At 47.8% G+C, this 13,652-nt stretch overlaps 1 protein-coding gene across 1 annotated transcript; it reads right to left on the bottom strand.

The window, feature by feature from the left end:
• Positions 1 to 384: 384 nt before the first annotated feature.
• Positions 385 to 13,117, bottom strand: Dmrt3 (doublesex and mab-3 related transcription factor 3). Its single transcript, XM_038312571.1, has 2 exons — positions 12,649 to 13,117; positions 385 to 1,349 (listed from the first exon to the last, which is right to left on the bottom strand). Exons 1-2 carry the CDS (start codon positions 13,115 to 13,117, stop codon positions 385 to 387), a joined length of 1,434 nt encoding a protein of 477 aa, XP_038168499.1.
• Between the last annotated feature and the right edge of the window lie 535 nt (positions 13,118 to 13,652).

The following is a 13,652-nucleotide window of genomic DNA, read 5'->3' as shown; positions in this document are numbered from 1 at the left end:
ACTCCCTGAGGTTTCCGGTATCCTGAGGACTCTTCTTTTAAAAAATTGCATTCAAGTACACTACTTCGCTTACCATTCCAGGTTGAATTTAAGAGTAAAGCTGACCCTCCAGCTAAATCTCCCTCAGGCCCAGCCTCCCCAGGTAGTCCCTGGCTTTAGACTCATTTATAACACTTGGCGCTAAATCCACAGAGCAGACCTATTTGGCATTTTCCAGTGAAGTGCAGGAAATTACATAAGTTATGTTTTTATTGCTAATGTATAGACTATCAAGCACAGTCACTTCGTGGAACAGGAGAAAAGAGTATACAGTATCAGTGGCCTCTCCTCGGGGGAGGGGCAGGGTTCCAGCACACTCAAAATGTCACCTGGTCCCCACCCACTTTAGGATGATGTGTTGAGTATTCTGGAGTCCGAGGAATCGGACCTCTCGTCATAGTCATCCTCTGTATAGATGGGCTGCTTTGTCACGATTGGACACCCATCGTCGGGGATGGAGATCCGAGGGTCCTCCGTGGTGCGGGAGGAGAGCACGGGCGAGCTCCGGAAGACGCTGGTGGAGTTACTAGGGAAGGGGCTGACGTACTGGGACCTCAACTGGTACTGCTGCTGCAGCGTCATGGTGTTCCACAGGGTGACATCGTTGGGCAAAAAGGGGCTCGATTGGTTTCTGGCCAAAGTATTCCTCAGCATCAGTGGGTACCGGGGTGGCTGGGGAAAAGGATGCTGCAGGGGCACGGCCAAGGGGTTGGGGACCACATTGCTGGAGTCCGCCGAAAAGCGCAAGGTGTCGGGGACTCGGAAGGCGGAGCCCACCGACCACTTGGAGGAAGAGATGGGGTAGGAGCCTAGCGTGTGTTCAAAGATGTGGCCGCTGGAGGGCAGCACGAGGCTCTCTTCGGCCGTCCGCTCCGCCCCGGCAGCCGAGGACCGACTAGAGAGCAGGACCTCCACCGCACTGACCAGGTCGCCCCCGCAGCCTTTCAGGATGAGCTCCAGCACAGTGGGCTTCTGGTTGGGGAAGATTTTCTTCAACACTTCCAGGGGTGGCCGGTTGGCTTTCAAGCTGAAGGGCAGAGAGACGGTCCCCGACGGGCCCTCTATCAGAAGGTGACTCTGCTCCGCGTGGTACTTGGGGCTGTCAGGGCAGCTCTCTGGGTTGCCCCCGTTTTTCTGCACGGCGTATCCCCCTTCATCCACGGACACAATCTCGGGGCTCTCAGGAGTGAAGCAGTTCTTGCCTTTGACCACATCTGGGGAGCTCCTCTGGTCGGTGTCTTTGTCACTGAAGGTCTCCGCGGCGGCGTTGTCTGCGGAACTGCTGTCCCCAAGTCGCTCTTCAGTCAGATCTGAAAGACAAGAGAACAGCTAGGTTAATCCCTTCCTGCTGTGCTCGGCTTCGAACACAGACTTCTGGGATGAGGAAGTTTGGCTCGACGGGTCTTAACGTGCTTCCAGTCTTTAAAGAAGGCAAAAACCATTGGCAAATAGGGGTGGGCAAGTGGGGTCGGCAAAAGAGGATGGCTCAGAGTTTTCTTGGAATGCGGTAGGAGAGGAGACTCCTCTTAAACACAGAAGGGCCACATAAGCCAGTAACCTCCAAAAGCTTGGAGTATACAGCATTAGCTACCCATTTAGAGGGGCTGCGAGGCTCAGAACCAGGCCAGAGCACAGTACAGAAGGCCACTGAAGGGGCTCTGGCCATCACCACCTGGTATATACCACCCAATAGGGCACTTTAATAATCACACCCGCTCCCCATGGGGCTGGTTTTATTATAATATAATAAATATAATATAATACAATATAAATAGGACTTGTGATTCTGACAGGAATTTTCCCCCTTCTAACCAGGTTACAATACAGTACAATAACTAGTTGGTATAGTTTCTAAGCAAGCGATAAATACAACCCTTGTGATCACTTGTAAAAAGTCATGGAAGAGTCAGGCAAACACAGGCCAAACAAGTCAGTCGGAATTCTGGATGACAGGACAGGTGTGAGAGAAGAGAAAGAAAAGGCTGGAAGGTTTAAGAGCTGCAGAGAGATCCCTGTCCACCTACCATGCGTGGCGAGAGGCGGACAGACGCCTTTGTGTGAACTGGTGTGTCAGTGAAGTCTGTGGAAAGAACCCACGCCCACATTCCAAATTCTACTTGAAAGGGGAAGAATGACAAAGAACACTTTCATAGAGCCAGAGACTAGCTATGAAACAGACCAGTTGCCAATTCGACATTTTAACCAAAGACAGTACCAGGAAAGCAGCTTTGCCGCACTAAATAAGCAAAAGGGGGAGGCGAGAGTACGTTGGGTTTCACAGTAAATTCTAACAGAACTGCAAATAAAGGAACATAGATTTTTTTTTTATTAGCGAACTACAAATAGATTTTTATCCTAAAAAAAAAATGTGTTAGTTGTGGCTGCTTAATCCAGAGTAACTGGTCTGAAAAACAAAGAGCAGAAAACCACTCCCAGGGAGGCAGTAGTCAGGTTGTGAGCTATGTGGATCTGTGTTTTCTCTTCAGGCCTGAATGGCCTCATTGTAGGCCTCTCTGTGGGCAAACCTGATTGTGTGCAGATAGCCAGAGGTGAAATTTCATCAAAGAAGCTTCTAGAAGGCATCCTTCCTACCTGTTGTTGTTTACTTTAAGAGCTTAACACAAAGGCCCATTGATAGACATTTTTCTAACACGACAGGTATCTTAACTACATGAAAAGCCAATGAAAACCCATTGCCAAATGTGTGTTTTTAAACATTCTTAAATTACAATAAATCACATAACATTCAACCACATCTAATACAAATTCATAGTTATCCCAATTCACTTTCACTACACTGCTGGTTTTTTCTCAGTTAGCTTCTATTGTGGGACTCATCTGTAGTCAACACAATAAATCCCCCCTTTGCTTTCAACAGCGACTCTGGGATTCACCAAAGACCTAGTTTTACAAGAGAAATTTAACATCTCTCCTACTGCTTCCTAAGACAACAGGCCCAGCTTTTAGCTCCCAGTTATTGAGCTATTTGAATTCCATGTCCTTGAAACACAAGACAAAAACCAAACAAAAAGGCTTGTGGAGATTTATATCCTAACTAGCCTACATCCAGGTATCCCCTGACTCGTGACACCATACAAAACTTGGCTATCACTCTGTTCCTAAACCTGGAGAAGGAATGGACGGTGACAGTGTGTTCACTCTGAAATGGGCACCCAGTTGGATTTTGACCCCTGGTCAATGGCACTTGGAAAAATTAAGTTCAATACTTTCCCTCAGGCAATACAGATATGATGCTTAAAGTGCCATACGTCTCTAGGCATCTAAATTGAGTTTTTATTATCTATTAATAGCATCAAGGATTTATTGACCTGCAATAGGCCAAAACAAGGAAACAGAATAAAAAAAAAAACATGGAAAATAGCAAGAAGCCTATGTTCAGAGAACTTACTAACTTGGGGAAAGGAGACGCACGTGCTGGATAGAGAGCAAACAGGGCCAGGCATAGTGTGGGAAACATCAAATACAGGACTCCAGCTCCTAAGGTTGGAGCAACCCACATGTTCACCAATAGATGGAGGAATAAATAAAATGAAATATTACCCTGCCTCATAAAGGAATGAAATTCTGATATCTGCTACATGGAAGAACCTTAACAGTAGTCTAAATAAATAAGCTGGCCACAAAAGAGATGGTGTGATTCCACTTCTACGAGATACTTAGGATGGATAAAGAGACAGTAGAGGTAGCTCCAGAGGAATGGAGACGGGGTTACTGTGTAATGAATATGGAATTTCAGTTGAGGGTAGGAAAGGCTCTGTATGGATTGTGGGGACTGTTTTAAAGCATCATAAATCCCTTTAATGTCACCAAGGTGTGACACCCAAAAATGGTAAATGATAAAATTTGTTAAGTCTATTTTACCATCAAACAGGAAAAGCAGGACAGAATATCAAAGCAGTCTGCTGATGGTGAAGCTCGTCTCTGCTCGCTGTTTGCTTTGTTTTTGCAGAGAAATGGAGTGAAGAGCACACACTTTGAGGAGCAATCTACCCACCTGGAGAGCCCACACCATTGCGGTCCTTAACAGAAATGTGGAAAGCTTCATGTTTTAAAAGGTGCTCTGAATAAATCCAAACACTGAAGTGTCTCGGGAAAAGCCCTTTCATCAGCTCGGCCCACTCTTCCCCAGCTCACTTCAGGCTCCAGGTAACCATAGGACCAGAAGGCTAGTGAGGGAGAATTAGGATCAATGCTCTGACTACTCAAAAATACCTACATCATAAAAAAAAAAAATCTATGTTTCTCAAGGTGGCAGCAGATACAGTGCCCCAGTCAACTAGGGACTGAGGGCAGGATTCTAACATGGACAGGACACAGTTCTACCTTCATATTGTTCTCCAAGTTCTGCAGATCTCATGCAATCTTACATGGCTGCCAGCTTTTTCAGTCACTGGGAGGCTCCAAATGACAAGTGGTGACAAAGCCATCCTCCCCTCTTTGTGTTGTCCTTTGCCCCTGCCCCCTAGACATGCCAGTGGGCTGTATACTGTGGGGCATTTCTTGAGGAGCAGAGGAGGCCTGTGCTGAGTCATCCACACTCTTGGGAGATTTCTGGGCTCATCAGCCTCCCAATCTCAGTGTGCAAACTACGGCTAACTGAGGAGAGCTGGTAGGAAGCCTAGGAATCAATGCATGAATTAAGGGCTTTCTAATCAACTGAGCTCAGCACTGTCTATGCTGGGTTCCCAGCAGAGCATGGGCCAGTGAGAGAGAGAAGCAGGTTCATATACCAGGGGAACACGAAGTCTCGAGAGGTAAGTGTAAGCCGGGTGTCCACCAGCACCCAAGGGCGCTGGGTTTCAAAACAGAGCCAAGGCCAAGGCGGGTGGATCTCTGAATTCAAGACCAGTCAAGTCTATGGAGCAACGGGGACAGTCAGGGCTACACAGAGAAATCCTGTCTCGAAAAAACAAAACAACAACAAAAAAAACCCAATCAAACCAAAAACAAAGAAACAAAAACAGACCGAGCTAAGAATGACAGACCTCAAGACCCCAAGACAAACTCCTCATCCAAAATTAATTTTGGAAAAGCAGACTAGACAGTCTCTGTAATTTAGGGACACTATTGTACCTAAACTAAAGGCACTGCAAACTCCTATAAACACAGTCTCTCACAAATAATTACAGAGGGCGAAATTTAAGCTCAGCGATAAAGAATAATTTAATAACAGGTGTTTCTTTACATTCCCAGGTTTTTCCCTAAATGAACTGTAGAAATCATTCAAGTTTGTCTAAAGCAGAAAGACCTTTCTAGATACAGAAACATGGGGCTTCAGCCGAGAAAGTGAAACAGGAAACATTCCCACAAAACGCTCTGCCTTCCACTGTATGTAAGCTGAGACTCTAATCAGAACACAAGGAGAGGAGGCATATTTCAGCTGACAGTTTTAACTCTGTATACCGTACAAGAAGACAAAAGACCTCAAAGAGTAGATGAAATCGTAACATGATCTTTCTGTCATGATAGGCCAGTCACTTACAAGTGAGGAGGGCATGCTTTTTAAAAAACGTATAAAAAAATGAATATTACCAAATATCCAGACTTTCATTTCATAGCCCATGAGGCAGAAATACATTCCACTCAGAAACAAACTCTTCATCCAGTTTATAAGAGCTTCAGTTGAGGAGTACACATTTTCTTTGGAAAACAATGACTCCGCCTTCTAAGCACATGTGTCATATGATACATGTTCCGTACGATGACACATGTGCCATGCGGTGACACATATGCCGTACGATGACACATGTGCCATACAATGACACGTGTGCTGTATGACACGTGTGCTGTATAGTAACACATGTGTCATGACACGTGTCGTGTGATGACACATGTGCCGTGTGGTGACACATGTGCTGTATAACACATGTGCCATGCGATGACACATGTGCTGTATGATGACGTGTGTGCCATACAAATGGTGACACATGTTCTGTGTGACAACGCATGTGCTGTATGATGACACGTGTGCCATATGATGACAACTATGTTTTGTTATGAAATTTAAGGAGAAAAAATGAACACATGAAAGTCTCTTCTGGTCTAAAGCTTACAATTTGAACAATCTATCATTCTTTGAATTCCTTCATATAAAACCACAACTTTTTAAAAAAATATATTTAGATAGTTAAAAAAAAAAAGCCAGCCATATGTGTGAAACAAACACTATGCTCAAACACATAAACACGGAAAATTGTTCTGACTTTGCTGTCATTGGGTTTTATACATTCTAGCCAATCAGTGCACGAGGCCTCAATCCATCTACCACACAGAAGAAGACAAAAGCAATGGCAGGATTCTCATAACTCAGAAGTCACAGGGCTCGCCCTCCCAACAAGGGTACCATGCATGTAAAATGTAGATTGTCGGATCTCATCTGCTCCGGTGATTCTGGGGACATAGACCTCTAGGCAGGTCCACGTGGGTCACTTCCAAAGGACGCCAGTCTACATTGCAATAGCAGGACGAGACATGCAGGGGCTTCCTGGGGTCAAACATTTAACCGAGCAGCATTTCATACTTCCTGTTAATTTCACACAGGAGTGAGGAATCATTAAAAACTGGATAAGCAGAAATTTGAACTAAGTGGGAATAATAATCTTGTTCTAAAATTTTTGCATGTGTGCCTGCCTGCACATGAAAACGCTCATGTTTTGCCTTATAAAAAAAAATCAACACTGGTTTAACACTGTATAAAAAAAGGTTCAAGATGATTTTCTTAACCTGGCCTAGTAGTACACCCTTGCAATCCTAGCACTCAAGGGCCTAAGACATGAGTATCCTAAGTCTGAGATTGTCATTGAAGATTTGGGAGGGACGTGTTGCTTAGAAAGGGCTGATGGGCTCGAGGAAGTATAGTTTGCGATGGTAGACCTGATGTGCCTTACAAACTTCCAGACTGATCTCTTTCTTAGAAGGCAGAAGCTTTCAGAAAGCAGAGGAGAAATCTATAAACCTACCTGCCCAGCTGCTATTTACAAAGTACAACTGACTACTTGTTTATCCATCGACTTAACAAATCCCCGAAAATCCCTTAGACCCCTAGCTAGCTAGGTACTGGGCTGGGGAAGATTATACACAGGTAACCACAGCAGTGCCTTGGCCACTGGGGCTTCCAGGTAATTAATCTTTTGCAAAACCCCAAAGCATCTGCTGAGTTGGTGGGATTTTATAATATAGCACAGCAAGCTGTGCAGAGGCCAGGAGCAGGCCAGGCTGTGGCATCTTCACATAGGAGGAAATATTACAAGTATTCACACATGAAGACACTGAGTGAAAGACAGCAACAATTGCTGGGAAACAGAACACTGATGTCAGCTTGAAATTCAAGCCTGACTAGGAACTGTAAGCAAGAGTTCTAACATGGACAGGACACAGTTCTACCTTCATATTGTTCTCCAAGTTCTGCAGAACACACCTCATGCAATCTTACATGGCTGCCAGCTTTTTCAGTCACTGGGAGGCTCCAAATGACAAGTGGTGACAAAGCCATCCTCCCCCCTCTTTGTGTTGTCCTTTGCCCCTGCCCCCTAGACATGCCAGTGGGCTGTACACTGTGGGGCATTTCTTGGTTCATACTGCACCATTATTTGGAGGGCAACTTTACTTTTTAAAATTTGCTTAACCAAAAAACAAAATAGAAACTGTCACCTACCTCTCTACCTTAATCCTCCTTCTCAGAAAAGCAGAGTGTGTTGTTTGGGCCAGAGGACAGAGGACGTGCTGTGTGTAAGAACATGGGTATGACAAAGGGGTGGTCCTGTGACAGCCACAGGCCTACCATATCATCAAAGCTACACAGAGAGACTCCAAGGACCTGGGTGACTTTGGGCTAGATGGAGTTGCAACAGGTTAAAAGGTGAAAGAAAGGAAGAAAGGAGGCAGGCAAGCAGGCACATGGTCCTCACTGGGCACTCTTCCTCCCTGTCAGGAAGAAATGCAACAGATCCACCAGCAAACGTTCCAAGTCCTGCAGGGCCTTTGATTTATGAAGATTTACCCCCCTTCCCCGCTGTAAGGCTGTTAACAGAAAGTGCTGACTCGCTGCAGAAAAGAATTTCTCATCAATGCTCTTTGATTGTATTTTGCAAACAAAATGCCTGTTGCTTGGTAACATTTCACTTGAGCCTGACCTTCTCCAAAAGTTATTGCTATCAGATTCGATTTACACTGTCCTCCCGTGATTACTGTAATCTTTTAAACCCTGGCATTCATCCATCAGGGAAAGGAAAAGTTGGGTGTAAGTGGGGAGTAGTGCCATCCTCCAGATTTACAATGTCAGGAGCAGGCTGGGGGGGTCCCTTACCTGACTGGCACAGACTCTGCTTCCGACAGGAGTGCTCTCATTTTTCCTTCAACTGTGCCCCAGGCTCCAGCAGACAAGACACTAACATTTCAATGCCCTTGGGGGTCGGCCAAACCAGGAAGAAGCAGGGAGGGAGCTGAAGCCCAGGGGACTGAGAAGGAAGGATTCCCCTAAGCTTGAGTCCTCAGGTGAGGAAGGAGGTGTGGAGGGAGTAAGCAGTGCAGCCACAGGGAAGCCCAGATGGCCAGTATAAGCCACTCCTGAGATCCATGCCCCCTCATCAGGGACAGGGCCACCAGAGAGGCCAGCCTCCTGTCATTGGTCAGACTTTGCCCCACCTCACTACAGCTAGCCCATGCTAGCAAGGTGAGGATTAGATTCTTTATCCCAAGCCAGCTCTAAAGAAAAGGTTCAAGTGACAGTAATGGTGTCCTCCTTATTTCTTTTTATGAAGCTTTTTTTTTTTTTTTTTTTTTGGTTTTTTTTTTTTGTTTTTTTGAGACAGGGTTTCTCTGTAGCTTTAAAGCCTGTCCTGGAACTAGCTCTTGTAAACCAGGCTGGTCTCGAACTCACAGAGATCCGCCTGCCTCTGCCTCCCGAGTGCTGGGATTAAAGGCGTGCGCCACCGCCGCCCGGCTATGAAGCTTTTCTTAAAGGCCCCTTGCTTTAAATCAAGCCATTTTCAAGCCAGATAAGCTTTAAAACCCATAGGTATATGTCGCAGGTGACTTTTAATTAACCCCAGCTTCTTCCTTGCTCTGGGTGCACAGTCAGACAAGACTTCTTTATCTGGTTTTCATGAGTTTGCCATTAACACACATGGCCAACTATTTCTCTGGTGGAATTAAAAAAAAAAAAAAACAGTTAAGGAAGCAGACTAAGCAGTCCAGATCGCATTGGAGCTGGAAGCCAGAGCAATCATGAACGCGCTGTGCCATAGGAGGCAAAATAAAGTCACTTTCCCAAAATCGACTCCCTCTAGCTGACATGTTTGCTTTTTTTCATAAAAAAAAGGACACCTCATTCCTATTCAACCCTCCTCCTTCAACCCCTAACCAAAAACTTCCTGTAAGAGCATTTAAAATAACTGATTATATAATATGCATGTAACATCATCATATAATGTGTGTGTGTGTGTGTGTGTGTGTGAGAGAGAGAGAGAGAGAGAGAGAGAGAGAGAGAGAGAGAGAGAGAGAGAGAGAAAGATACACCAAGGAGGATTCTCCAGCCACAGATCTTTCCTATGGTCACCCAGGATCCTCCTCTAGAAGAAAAGTCCGGGATGAGAAAGCCAGCTACAAGGGACCTTTGATTGCAGCGTCTCACCTTGGCCACGACCTTAAATTCTCTCATCTCCAAAGCCCAGAGCCCAGGGTCCGGAAAAGCTGGCTTGACTGGATGAGTCTGCTGAATCAGAAACCCAGACAGCTGTGAGAGGCTAGGCTTCCTGGACATTGTCAGGGGGCAAGGGACAGAGGTGACCAAAAGGGAGCAGAGCAGGTGAGTGCCATAGTATTTATAGAGAAGGCTAAGTTAGAAACTGGCGCACAATCAAAATCTAACTAATTACAGGTCAGTCAGAGAAGGTAACCTAGGCAGAAAAAGACTGCAATTAAAAAAAAATATTTCAATCCGTAGCCAGAGCAGTCAGAAGAATCTTAAACTCACATTGAAAGTGGCGCTGTAACTCAGAGGACTGAAGGAAAGATTACGGAAAGATTTCCTGCAGTTAGAAAACCCAGTTTTGGTGTTCACAAGTCTCCCCCTGAACTGTGTGGGGATTCTCCCATGATGCCTAGCCAACAACCCTCTTAAGACCTGTGCTTTTCTCACCGATTCAGAGAAGGGACAGACTCCAGACTCCGTGCACCTGTGCTTGTTTTCAAGAACAACCCATTTCATAGCTACGTAAGGGAGGCCCTCTGCCCGGCAAAAAAAAAAAAAAAAAAAAAAAAAAAGTCCAAGCAGGTTCTCAAAATTCAGTTAAGGAAGGAGCAGACCTGAGCGGTTTGCTAGCTGACTGCTAGAGACTAGAGCTGAGCCCTTCCATCCCAGGGCCACACTTCCTCTCTACATGGAATGGATTAACTTATCTGGGAAGATCTAACATGCTTCTAAAGATGCACAGCACAACGCACACAAATCCACTGCAAAGAAGTACAGGAGCACAGCAACAGGGGTCTCAGCCAGGAGTTTTCATTTTGACTGCCCCAATTCAGTGTTGTTTTAATTAATTTTAATGTTGACGCCCAACAGAGTCACCTTTTTATGCATAGAACCAACCCATTTGTTTGTGTTCCTAGTGAAAAAATCATAACCAGTTTTGTTTGATAAACCTCCCCCAAACCAACTGATGTTTTTTTTTTTTCCTTAAAGGAATGCAATTGTTGAAAGAAAACAAAAGTTGGTGAATGTTCAAAGTATGTGGTGTGACCAGCTGGGAACTGAACCCCTGGTCCCTTACAGCTTAGTCTCTGGAAATTATCCTTCTTCTTGTTTTTATCCCTCTCAATTATTTGTTCTCAGTTTGGAAGCTCAGGCTACCCCTGAGGATTCGGCAGTGGAGGCAGAGTGAGAGAAAACAGGACCGAGTCTGGTCTGCCCAGTTGAAATTCTTTGCCCTTTTCCGTTCTCCTCAAGCTTGGGCTCCTGCCGTTGCTTCAGCTTGGCCTCCTAGTTGCCCGCACCCAAGTCTTTCTCAGCTTGTTTTAGGTTTTGTGACTCTACATAAATTTTAGAGAATAATCTGAGGAGGACCACATGATGCTGAAGGAATCCCCTCTTGAACAAACACCGCAGAACTCAAGGTTCCGGCACTACAAGAGGCGCTCATAATGGGCATTGCGGAAAAACTTAGACTTCTGCTCTACTCTTAAGGACTCCCGTCCTAGAGCCAGGGAAACTGGGATGGAAAATTAAAAGATAATAGCAGCATGGAGTCACTCCTAGAACTGAGACCAAACTCTCCTACTTAGTCTCACCTGAAGGATAGGAGGAAATCAGAAAACCCTCTTCCCTCTAGCTTCTCCAGGGCTAATCTACAACTATGGGGAGACCAGGAGGCGGTGCTTCAGAGAAATGCTTACATGCCCCTTGTAGTTAAATATCCACAAAAATGCTGTTGGCAAACTGCTTTCTGAACTTCAGGCCTAAAGAGAGTAACTGAGCCAGAAGGCCGGACTGGCCTGCCTCACCACACACCGGGCGAGTGTTTATCTCCAGCAGTTCAGCATAGCGTTCTGGGGCCTTTCACTCTTAATTCCGGGGTACCCCGTTCAGAAGAGATGGGCTTGTTGTTTCCTTTGTACCTTTTCCTCGGGGAGGAGAAACCCCAGAACTCACATCTGCTGAATTCTGGTTGCTGAGAGGAGCCAGGAGTTCCCTCCGAGGAAAGTGAGGAAGAGGCTTAAACAGGGGGCAGCCAGATTCAGGAAGGAGCCAGAAGGACAGAATTAGATGGAAATCGGTGTCTGCCCACTTTCAGAGCTCAGAATCCCTCCCCCCTCCTCATTACCTCATCCCACCTCAAATGAAAGTATTTCAGAGAGGAAGGAGAACAGAAGGAAGCAAGGGGGCCCAGAAAGCCCTCCCTTGTTCCACCCCCGCCCAAGCCTGGAAAAGTACTTGATAGGTTTTCCCCACTGTAGGGCACGTTTTGTTTTTAATTTCTTCAAGAGGAAATTTAAGGACCAAAGAGGTAGTTAGGCCAAAAGAGTTAACTTTAAAAAGTTAACTTTTTAATTTATCTATAGTTCTTAAAAGGCAACTTTTTTCCTACCAAATTCAAAGTCCTCTTAGCCCAGCTAAAAACGTCTGAGCTCCTTTAATTTAAAGACAGAGCCTTTTTGCTCCCGTGTCCCGGCCAAGTCAAGATTCACCTAGAAATAGCAAAGCCCTGGGTCCTGACTGCTAACCTCCAAATGAGAGTTCCCCTCCCCGAGAAAAACCCGCTTCACCATGGTGTATTTAAAGGCGTACCTCCCCAGACACCGTTTTACAAATCGTTTGCAAAATTGACGTTAAGTTCCCCCTTCAACCCAGAGAAGGCTCCAGGAGACCAAACTGTTTGGCCGGCCTCTCTGCCGGGCTCCTGGCTTCCACGGGCATCGGGTTCAGACTCTCCAGACTCACTTTTCCCGGGGAGTAAGAACGGATGTCGGCTGGAGAGGTAGGCCCAACCCGGTCAACGTCCCACACACGTGCCCTTGGCCTTCCATATGGATCCCCGAGGGCACTCGAAGTTTCCTTGCTTAAGGCAGACTCTCGCCCGCCGACGCTCTCACCTGGCTTGGCGAGCTGCGCAGGCAGCGTCCCGGGCTGGGGCTCGGCGGCGTTGGTCCAGCGCAGCGCGGCGGCTGCAGCCAGCTCGGCGGCGGGACGAGGTGGCGCTGGCGGCTGGGACGGTTGGGAAGCTGGCGACGACTGCGAGGCGGAGGCAGCCGCGGCGTCTCCCGGCGGCGGTGGCCCTGGCAGAGCCCGCAGCGAGTCCGGGATCAGGCTCTCCAGGCTCTCGTTGGCCTGCTGCCGGCGAAGCGCCACCTGAGCCGCCATGACCCGCTGCCGCTCGATGATCAGGATGCATTTCTCGCAGGTGCAGTCCTTGAAGCGACAGTAGCGCTTGTGGCCCTTGAGCCAGGACAGCACCCCGTGGTTCCGGCAGCGAGCGCACTTAGGGGTGCGCTGCAGGGGCGCCCGCGGCGGCTGCGACACCGGGCCGCCCATGTACAGGTAGGGGGAGCCGTAGCCGTTCATGCCCAGGGCTCCCCCCGGCCGGCGGCGGCAGCAGGGCGACAGGAGCTGGACCGCGGAGCTGGGAGGCCTCTTCCCGGAGGCCTCGGAAGATCGGCGGCGGCCGGAGGTACCGCGGCAGTCTCCCGGGCCCCTGAGGCGCTCGCAGCCTGAGCCGCCTGGCTGGTGGCCCTCCTGTCCCCACGCTGGCCTGGCCGCGTCTCTGTCCCCCGGCTCTTGAAGATGCAAGCTCCTCCCGCTGGTCCTCCTACGCCGAGACTCTCCGGCCGCGGCAAAGAGCGGGTGAGAGCACTGATTAAGGTCTGAGCCAGCCCCTCTACTGTTCCCTTCCTCCCTGGCAGGACCCAGCACCTCTTCCGCCGGCCCCCCCCCCCGCCCCTCCTCCCTCCCACCGCCAACCCCACCCCTGGGGTCCCAGCCTCCTTGCACTCCCCACACACGCTTTCCACCTCCCGGGCACCCCTCGGGTTCCGGCACCTCACCTTCTTCGCCACCTGCAACCAGCCCAGCCTCTCTGGTGGGGGCGCTCACAGCCCCC

The sequence above is a fragment of the Arvicola amphibius genome, chromosome 1 (assembly GCF_903992535.2).
Source record: "Arvicola amphibius chromosome 1, mArvAmp1.2, whole genome shotgun sequence".
NCBI classification, from domain to species: Eukaryota; Metazoa; Chordata; class Mammalia; order Rodentia; family Cricetidae; genus Arvicola; species Arvicola amphibius.
Note: the sequence above shows the minus strand (reverse complement) of the source record. Positions and strands in the feature narration are given on the sequence as shown.

Coding starts and splice junctions, on each gene's coding strand:
- Dmrt3 (XM_038312571.1), bottom strand. CDS start 13,117: ATGAACGGCTACGGCTCCCCCTACCTGTACATGGGCGGCCCGGTGTCG. Junction 1,350..12,648: donor TGCGCAGCTCGCCAAGCCAG/GTGAGAGCGTCG, acceptor CTTGTCTTTCAG/ATCTGACTGAAGAGCGACTT.